The sequence below is a fragment of the Camelina sativa genome, chromosome 10 (assembly GCF_000633955.1).
Source record: "Camelina sativa cultivar DH55 chromosome 10, Cs, whole genome shotgun sequence".
In the NCBI taxonomy this organism is placed as follows: domain Eukaryota; kingdom Viridiplantae; phylum Streptophyta; class Magnoliopsida; order Brassicales; family Brassicaceae; genus Camelina; species Camelina sativa.
Genome location: NC_025694.1, coordinates 21,407,464 through 21,418,036, shown reverse-complemented (window position 1 = coordinate 21,418,036; position 10,573 = coordinate 21,407,464). Strand labels below are relative to the sequence as shown.

The 10,573-nt window shown below is 35.0% G+C and overlaps 2 protein-coding genes across 2 annotated transcripts; both read left to right on the top strand.

The window, feature by feature from the left end:
• On the top strand, positions 582-3,882 carry LOC104719516 (UPF0725 protein At5g63820-like). The gene is made up of 8 exons (XM_010437451.2): positions 582-1,008; positions 1,142-1,192; positions 1,324-1,440; positions 1,546-1,738; positions 1,855-1,976; positions 2,259-2,345; positions 2,416-2,514; positions 3,705-3,882. The coding sequence occupies exons 1-8, from the start codon at positions 901-903 to the stop codon at positions 3,753-3,755; spliced, it is 828 nt and encodes a 275-aa protein (XP_010435753.1). The 5' UTR covers positions 582-900; the 3' UTR covers positions 3,756-3,882.
• On the top strand, positions 5,051-5,796 carry LOC104720578 (UPF0725 protein At4g29550-like). Its single transcript, XM_010438466.1, has 3 exons — positions 5,051-5,171; positions 5,241-5,347; positions 5,461-5,796. The coding sequence occupies exons 1-3, from the start codon at positions 5,051-5,053 to the stop codon at positions 5,794-5,796; spliced, it is 564 nt and encodes a 187-aa protein (XP_010436768.1).

The following is a 10,573-nucleotide window of genomic DNA, read 5'->3' as shown; positions in this document are numbered from 1 at the left end:
AGCCAATGTGGAAATTAAAACACACATTTTTTATAGATTGAATAATATATGTTCGTTTTAAAAAATTTCATATAACATATGCAGAAAAAATTCTGCATTTTATTAATCATAAGTATTATATGAAAATTCAAAAAAAAATTGTAAATAAAAGAAAATAAAGATGATATATAGGAGAATCATAATTTGAAATCTTAACAAAATGTTCAAGAATTAGTTATTAAAAATAATTTTATTGTGTACTTGGATATAAAATCTAAGTTTTTGAAATTCTGATTAGTTTATATTTTTTTAAAAAAATATTTAGTAATTTTCGTCCATAATTTATTAGAGAGATAAAATATATTTTTCATTTTTCTAGATTTTTTTATATTTGATCTGTCAGTTTTTTTCTTATTTAATTAATTATCTTTATTTAATTAATTAGCTAAGCTTAATTATGTTTTTCTAAAGTTAATTTCATATTTGTTCTTCTCAATTAATTAATGTAGTAGGATTATTAAAGTACATTAGGATTGGTTCAATTTAAAAATAATATTTACTAAAACCCAAGTACCCGAAATTTTGATCCGAACCAAACCGATTTTTGTGCTACAAAGTAAAGGGAAGACGGTGTGTGTGTATGCCCTTCGACTCGAGGAGGGAGGTCCCTATGGACAAGGGAATCATCGGCAAACTCGTCGGTGAATGAGAGAGAAAAAAGAGTCGTCGAACATCAGTCAGATCGGGGTGGGGTGGTAAATGAAAGAAAACAAAATGTAAGGAGAATAAAAAGAAAAAAGAAAGGTAAATGTGTCGGACCCGAGAAGAAGGAGGTCATATCTATGGAGTTTTCTTTATAAAGTATCTCCTCTCTCTCTCTCTCTCTACTATCTGTCTGAACAAAACGAAATTTAGGGGGTTATGGAAGGAATCGTGGAAGAGAAGAAAATTGTGGGTGAAGCTCCGCCGCAGGCTGAGGCTGGTGGAGCACTTGCCGATGATTATGAGTTTGGCCGACGCTGTTACATGGTGAATATATATATATATTTTTTTCTCGTGATGATGGCTGAATTTTTAATTCTCAGCATGTTTTTGCAATTATTTTGATCCTGGTTTAGTTAGTTGTTCTAATTTTTCCTTTGTTTTTTTTTTTTTGATGTAGATGCCAGAAGAACGTGATAAAGAACCCCGATCCTGGAGAAATCTGTCCTATGTAATCATCTTTCTCTTCGGAATTGCTTTCCTGATTCCTCATTTTTTATTTTGATTTCCTTCTCTTTTAGGTTTAGTTAGTTGTTCTCTCACCGATTATTATTATTTTTGTTTTTGTTTTTCTCTGAGTAGGGTTTTGATCTGGATTACTCTTCCGATCCTTGTACACTAGTTAAGTCTCGTTGGGGTAAAGATTATGATATCGCCCTTTTTGGTAGGCTTGGAGTCCTCTGCCACAACCTTCACAAGGTTTACTCTCTCTCTCTCTCTCTCTCTCTCTCTCTCTCTCTCTCTCTCTCTCTCTCTTTCTCTATCTCTCTCTTTTACCTTAGTCTCCCCTCCTTCTTTCGTCAGGGGACCAACTTCAAGTTTGTCCGCTGGGAAAAGTATAATATTATGAGTACTGCATACACCAACTTCTACATTACTTTGGAGGCTATGGATCCGGCCACCAACTCCGTCTTCTCTTTTCAGACGCTTTTTAGCGATGTTGGATGTTCACCCGGTATCTATCTCATCTGGAGGATCTTAGTCTGTAGAATCAAATGTAAGTCAGTGTGTATCTACCAGGGCCGCCGTATCTTCTTAGCATCCTTAACTTAATCGTTCGTTTAGGAGTCTTTGTGGTTTTATAAATGGAGAACACTTTTTTTTCTTTTCAAGGTAACAATCCTCCGGATGCTTATTGGGACAAGACATCGTCAATAGATGATTTCTACCTGCGTCCCATGCCCAAATGGTTTTCTGATCATGAATTTGCCAGTGACCCTAAAAGGTTTTACGAGGTACATATGTCATGTCATGTGCTTGACTTTAAATTTTGTTTTGTTTTTTTTTTTTTTTTTTTTTTTTTTTTTTTTTTTNTTAATTAAGTTTTTCAATTAGGCAAGTTTGTATGTGAAATACAATTTTGTTGGAATCATCATTAGGCAAGTTTGTTTTTGTTTTTTTTTTTTAAGATGATTCGATCGTGCATGTTTTGTCTGAATTTTTAATTCTCTGTAATTATAATTGAAATTGATCCTGGTTTAGTTACTTGTTCTGATTTGGTGTTGATTTTGATGCAGCTGCGAAAGAAGAAATTAGCTAAGAAGGCACATGCCTGGGATGATGATGATGATATAATCCGTCTTGCACCTGTTTCAGATTCGGGAGTAATTATCTTTTGTCTATCTTTTTTTGTTTAACTATATCTATCTCAATGCTTTTATTTAATGTGCATAGGGTTCTGGTGAGGACGACATATCGCCTTATGAGTGGCGTGTTTATTACGACAGTGGCGTCTGCGGCAGACTTGGACTTTATTGTTACAATTTTCAGAAGGTTTGTTTTTATCTTCTACTCAATAACATTGGACTCTGCGGCCCACACTTTCTCTGGTGAATTTAAATAATTAGATCCAAACAATAAAAAAAGACAGATGTTAGATAGATAATATGCAAAGTGTTATCTCTTTAGCGGGAGATTATTGAGTAGAGGCCCATAAAACAAACAAACCAACTCTTAACATTTCTTTTTTCCATTCTTCGTTGATTAGAGGCCCATAAAATTCATTTGTACTTTTGGATTTTCATATCTGCTTAGTTTATGGTCTTTAATCTTATACTCCCTCTGTTCCCTCAAATATTCATGTTTGAGGAATTTCACACAAATTAAGAAATAATGATTATTAATTTTAAATATAATAAAATTTTTATACTAAAAAATATTATCTTATTATATAAAACTTAGTTCTCAAAGTTAGTAACTCACCAGATCGTGACATGTGTCAATTAAAAAAATTACTAACACATCAGATCATGACAAGTGTCAATTTTACACAAATTTTTAATTTTAAAAGAAAAAAATCTTATTAACTCACTAGATCGTGACATGTATTAATTTCAAAAAATACTAACTCACTAGATCGTGACAAATGTCAATTTTACACAAATTTCTAACTTTAAAAGAAAAAATATTTTTAAAAAATCAAGAAATAAAAAAATTACTAATCCTAAAATCTTATTATAAAAAGTTGGATTTTCAAAATTAGTCTTTAACAAGATCATGACATGTGTCAAGTATACTGATGAGATGTTGACATGTGTCAAAAAATTATTATTTTTTCAAAACAGCTAATTAAGATAATAACATTAAATCTACATAAAATTTACAAGTTTATATCTAAAAGAAATTTCCTAAATCAAAAAAGAAAATTAACAAACTAATATATCTTTCATTGTACGCTAATTATATTATACGTGTTTTTTTAATTAGATGTTGACATGTATAAACAAAAAAAATAATTCATTAAACATGTATATTATTATTATTAATCAATAAATAGGGAATACCAAATCTAAAAGGAATAACATAAAAATGTCAAAAGAATTGTTACTTTTGAAATGTAATGGGACAGCTAATTAAGAAAATAACATTATATCTACATAAATTTACATGTTTAGAAAGCTTTGATCTTTGATTTTTTCCTGATATAATTTTGCTTATCTATTGTGGGTCTTTTATTCGTGCAGGTTCTTCAATGGAAGCTATTATATGCAATGAAATGGAATCAAAATCTATAAAGCCCGCTAAATAAATCGAGGATGGAGATACTGATGGATGTTCCAAAAAAGATTCTACAGTTAGTAGCATTATAAGTTTCGAAGATTAATCGATGGTTGATGTTTCTGGTCAAAATCTAGAGTTTTCTCTTCTGGATAATGTCAATGATTCTAGTACTAAAACAAAAGCTACTTGATCGAGTAATTGAGAAGCTATTTTGAAATTTGGGAAGTTAGAACCGTAAACCGTTTTAAAATTGGTTTCAAACCGGATTTATGGGATTTTTATCGGATTTGGTTCGTAAACCGTTTAAACCCAGGTATATAGAGAAATATATGAGAACTTTTGACTAGGTAAAAATAAGTTGAGAACTTACGATTCGAGAATATTTGAGACGAGGTCATAGTTCTAAGTAATTTTGGTACAATGCGATACTTCTGAGGAGTAAACAGGTCATCGATCCTTTAACGCGATTATGACATATATCATGTTTTTGATTGTTTATAAAGTTTTTATTTTGAATTGTTTATAATTTTCAAATTTTTAATTTTATTAAGTTATATTAACTTTCTTTCAATTTCTCAGTAAAAAACTTTTATTGGATTGGTCATAAAATCATTATACTCAAGTAGATAATTTTCACCAGTTGTTCATCCAAGATATTTTTGCAGTAAAAAAATTTAACCATAAATTTTATGTTGTTTTACCAAAATGAAAGTAAAACAACATAAAATTTGTTTAAAAGACATTTTAGGTGGTGATAAAGAGCATATTTTAATAATAAAATAACTTTGGGTGTAAGAGCATATGGTAAAACATACAGTAAAATTGTACATGGTTATTAATTATATGTTGTTTTGATGAATTATTTGCATGTAAAATATTTTGTAATAAGTTGTGAAATGTTGTTGAAATTTGATAACAATAATATTTGTAGTGATGAGTATTTGGCAAAAGTTTTGGTGGGATATAAATTGGCGTTAGATTATTGTAATAATTGTTATAATATATTTAAAATATAAAAATATAAATAAGTGTATGAAGGTAAATACAAATATGATTTTGTTTTCTAACTAAAATTATTAAAATACTTACTTCAAGAAATATTTTTTTGTTTCTATTTTTAAAAAATTGTTTAAGGTTTAGGATTTATTTTATTCATCAATTTTAAAGCCCACACATCATGCGGACACTTATCTAGTTATTATATATGTCTTATCACCCCGTCTCACTTATGATCTTGTAGGGTACAAACTACGAGTTTGAGTTTGTGAGCAATATATATACCACTCACAATACCAAGTTTTTCATTACAATGGACGCTGTGAATCCAGCCGACAATTATTCTCCACTCTCTCTCAAGACGTGGGTTAAGCATGATGAGCATGCAAAAACTGAGCATTTATCATGGGAGACATTCTTTTGCGACGTGGAAGGTAAAAACTGCAGTTAATACCACCTTTTTCTAGGTTGTGACGTAAGACTTTGTTTGATAAAAAAAATAGATTGGCAAGAGGCGGATCATGAGTGGGACAATGAGGCAATAGATGATTTGTACAAAGTTGAACTGCCAAAATGGTTGCCTGATGAGAATCTGCAACATTGCTATGTGGTAACACTCTCTCTCCTGCTGCAGCTGCGCGCTAGTTAACTTATTATATATATATATATAGGGACTATGTGGTTTTGACCAAGTCATGTCTTGTTAATTGACTGTTGGCTCAGGTGAAAGATTCAAAGTTGATGGACAGGGAAAATTGGTGGCTGCATCTCTTCACTGAGTTTGCATTCTACACGAAATGGTCTAAATTGTTGGCACTGGACGCTATTGCGGAATGCCTGCCATTGGAGACTCAGAAGGTGGTTGTGGAAACTCGAGGAGAAGCTGAAACAGAGCCGCGTGAGAAGCTCAAAGCGGCAAATGCAATCTTGTACATAAGTTTTGAATGTGGAAATGATCCAATCACAGGCAATGTGGCTAATTACAGAGCCATTGTACGAAAGACAATGGATGGGAAACAAGGACACATGCGCCTCGAGGTTAGGTGCTGGAGCATCTAATCGATTGGAAGAAGGCAATCAAAATTAGTTTCAGTAGCTTTTAGTAAGAGGTTTGAATAATCAAATTCTGAACTTTTATCTTCTGGCATATATGCTTGTGGTCCTAGTTAATAAGAATGTCTTGGGAGACTTATTTTCTGTTAGTTAAGAAGGTACCCATACCGCTAGTTGTGGAACTTGTCTGTTTTCCGAAATTAAGTGATGGAACCCGGGTCCTGGCCGTACCGCGGTGAGAACCGGTACATTGGTACCATGGCCTAGCAGATCGCGTAGGAGCATAAAACTTGGTCCGGAACATCAATGTGGTACCAACGAGGCCCAAGGACCACCAAGGGGAGCAAGGCAAGATCATATAGTACGCGTCCCAAGGACATCCATTCGAAAAGCCAAGCTCCAACCTTACACCAATGGCTCATGGCTAGCATCACCAATGAAGAGCCTTGGGTGCGACCAGCTTTGGGAAGCTTGATTTGTGTGTCTTCACCATCACGCTAGCGTGAAGACACCCCTAAGTCATTAGAAGGAGCTGTACTCTTTTTCCTACTTCGGGTTTGTCCCAATGGGTTTACCGAAGGGGTTTTAACGAGGCAACGAACTCTAGTGCATCTTCACTTCGTTCCCGCTTGGCTCATGACTTGGAAACTTTCATTGACAAGATAATGGGCCAAGGAAGTGAAGATCCTATCAGTCACGTTCCACCAATGACGTGGCAACCCTATCTCCTTCCTTCCTTCCTTTATTTCCTTTGAACTCTCTTATGGCCGTTGGATTGGTCTTTGCTTTGATTTACTTTTGCTTTTACTTTATGGCCAAGTGTATGGTTCAGATCATGGCCGCGCGTCTAGGGTTTTAGTGTCCCCCTTATGTAAGCTTGCCTATATAAAGGCCTAAACCCTCATTGTAAAAAGAGGACTGGAATATAGAAATTATTGGCCCAAAGATTGGATCTTTGTCCATTCCTCTCTTCCTCTCAAGTCCGGGACTTGGCTCTAGAGAAACCCTAGAAGGTTCAAGAACCGGGTTCATGACCTTCTAGTCCGACCGTATCACGGGCCGAGCCATCTCCCATGTGTCGTCGACTCAATCCACCGTCCGTTCATCCGCTGCGTCCGTTCCCATCCGCTTCCTAACTAGAGCCGAACGAGTCGAGTATCTCCTCGTGACTCCCTAGTCCATCCGCGTTCAATCCGCTCACTCGTCCATCCGACGCGTCCGTACGTCCGTACGTAGCGTCCGTTTCCATCCGCTTCCTAACTAGAGCCGAACGAGTCGAGTATCTCCTCGTGACTCCCTAGTCCATCCGCGTTCAATCCGCTCACTCGTCCATCTGTCGCGTCCGTACGTCCGTTTATCGGCAGCGTCCGCTGCGTCCGACCATCTGTCCGTACGTCCGCTGTTCTGCGTCCATTCGCGTCCATTCTCGTCCCTAACCGAACCGCTTCTCCGATCCGCTCTGCTGTATCCTCCGTCCGTACGCCTGTGAACCACGTCCGTAGTCCGGGGTCACATCATTAAGTGTTTTACGAAACTTCTATATGTGAAATAAGAAATCGTCCGCTACTTTCGAAAGATAACTTCACTCCCAGTAAGTCATATAAATGGTATTTTTCAAAAGTGTAAATAAAAACAGGGCATTTTTCCAAATTTACTATTAAATCAATTCATTTCTATATTAACATTTTTGAAGTACATTTTGTGTTATGCCCTTTTAATTTTGCTTATTTAATTTTTTATTTACAACATTAACCCTTCAAAAATTTCCAAAAATAACATTGCACATAAACTCAATTACTAAAACTTCTTAAATTGACCAACATTTGTTACGTTTATTGCCATAAAATCTTAACAACATCTATATATTTTGCGTTTTCCAAAAACAACTCTAACCATTAAAGTTTTAACCCATAAAATCTCCAAAACTATCTTTAGAGATGCTATAATCTCTCAAATTTAAATGATACAACCAATTTTCCATAAGAAAAGTTTACAATCTCCATAATTATTTTAACGTTAATAAAGTTCCTAAAACCGAGAACCCAATTTTATCAATTCGATTAGATTCAATTCGGTTCTTATTTAGAAAATAAGTAACTCCTTTTCACATTTTCAACCTAACAACAAATATTCTCAAAAGATTTTAGAGGGTTGTATTGGATTCCAATTTATGAAGATTTTTGAAGAGTTCAACAAAATCATTAAAGTGAATAAGTGAAAGATTGTTAAAGATTGCTAGAGTTCTTTTTTCAGACTAGTATGTTCTTTCTAGGGGGAAGGATGTTCCATCATTATAAAGATTGCTTGAGACCTTTTTCCACTTTTTACATCAATAATTTTGACGTTTTTATCGAGTCACATTTTTTTATAGAGTCAAAACTAGTAGAGGATTATGATCTTATTCTAACGGTTTATTTGATTTGGATTAACACTCTTATGACTCTTGATTATGCTTGACAACAGAACCGAATTTTGGAAAGACTGTGAGCCGACTCAACAATCCCCATGTCCCTATTCGATGGATATTCAGATGATCTAATGTCGTCTCTAAATTTTATAGGACCTAAACCGGACTTAATTGTCAAGCCCTGGGAATTGGTATACATTGGACTAGATCTCTACATTCTAGCCACACAAGACATTGCACTTCTTCAAAAGTATGTTCCCCTCTGTCTTCCTGATAGTTGGGTTTTCACCCAGGCTATCAATTCCCTATGCAGTTGTAGTACAAAGGGTTATCAATCCAAATGGTTGTCTATTGCTAGCAGGAAGGATATGATCAGAACAATACAAGTCAAGCCAAGCAGATAGGGTTTTTGTTCTAACAGTCCTAAAATAAATAAAATAAAAAAATATAAACAAAGAAACCACACGACCTAAGCACTCGATGCAAGCAGTCGAGTACATGATCGAGTGGGGTGATCGAGTAAGCAAATGAGATATGAACAGCTCGAGGTATTACTCGATGCAGGTTATCGTGTACCTGATCGGGTAAGTGGTCGATTAAGTAAAGAAAATGTAAACAAATAAAATACGAAAGCTCCTAAGGATGGGGTAATCGAATCCTAAGTATTCTAGACCAGTACAGATGCCTTACATGCCTCAAGCAATTATTTCCTAGACAATGAATCTCTAAAACCTTGTCACCACACTCTCGCACTAGCAACAATCAACCTTGATCACTTACCCCACTCTAGCACTAGCAATATGAACAAGCAGACATTAAGAACGATTCATTATTGTCAGTAAACTCAAACTCATCTTATCCCTTACTCAGAGTCAAGTAAACCTCTAGCATTGGCTAATTCACGCATCTCATCTACACCTCTTGGTCGCTGAAACACCCTAGATCTAATCTCAACCTCTCAGTCTGTTGACAGCATTAAGAACACCAACCTAGAAGGAAATCTATCAATCATTTACAATCAAACTAAGGCATCCTAACCGATCAAGAACACAAAATCATCTATCCCATCCCTAGAAACTTTACTACACTACTCGGACATGATAACAAGGAACAAAATAACGAAAATGAATGAAACTTGCATTGTATTAAAAGATAGAGTAGAGTAGAAAGAGTACAAGATAGAAATCTAAGAAAACTATAAAAACTATGAAATAAAAATGCAAAACGAAAAGGAAAATGTTTGAGTCGCTCAGTTCTCTCACAGAAGCTCTCGCTCTCTGGTTTGAGGGTCTGCGGTGTGCTCCTTTGCGAGCTAGGAGAGGAGGGGGTTTATATATGGAAACTCTTTTGACCAAGCTTCCCAAACCTGCCCGATGGTCTACTCGATGGGGTACACGAGGGTGAAGTTGGGTTACTCCTCGGGTGAATCTTCGGGTTGTTCCTCATGCTCATGGATTCTCCTCGATCGTGTTGGGGTTCGGACTTGTTCTTGCAGCTCGATGGCTCCTTCGGGTACATGCTCGGATTGTCCTTGTTTTTCCCCATTTTTGGCTTTTTAGCACCTGTTTTCATCCAAAATATGCAAAGCAGAAATGCAACACCCTAAATGGTCTAAAAGTGAATTCCTACAGTTAATGATCTAAAATGCTAAGTTAGAAGTATGAACAATGCAAAATATGGACAAAAAAGGATGCTAAAAGCATATAAATTAGAGAGTTATCACTTCCCTTCAATACTCTAAAAAAAAGAGAAAAAAAAAGAGAAAAGAAAAAGAAAACAAGAGAATAAGGATATAGGTAGCAAAGAAGTGAGACAAGGGATACTTTGGATTTAGATTTCATGGATGCATGTCCAGTATATATATATATATATATATATAAAAGAGCAAGGGATCTATAAAAAAAATGATACCCTAGAAAATTAAGGAGAAATAGATTTCTTGGAAGTGAGAAAAGGGAGAGGAAAGGAGTCATACAAAGAAAGTATTGGCTTGAAGAGAGTCTACAAGCCATTGATCGATTTTTCCTTGGTAATATTTCACTTTTTATTATTGTTTAATTTATGTAAAGAATATGACGATGGAGATTCTGGAGATTCTGGAGATTCTAAAGAATTGTGGGATCAAGGAGCGTTGATGATTCTCATGGACAATTACAAATGTAAGTTCCTAATGTCAAGGCTAAGAAGAGTGCAAAGACGATATCCCAAAACTTTTTTTCCATGATCATGATTTATTATGATTATTTGCTTGAGGACAAGCAAGGTCTAAGTCTGGGGGAGTTGATAACATCATTATTTCACCCATATTAGCTATAGTTTTCATATGCATTTAGGAAGATTTTGATAATATTTTGTTAAACAAAGAATATATATTAC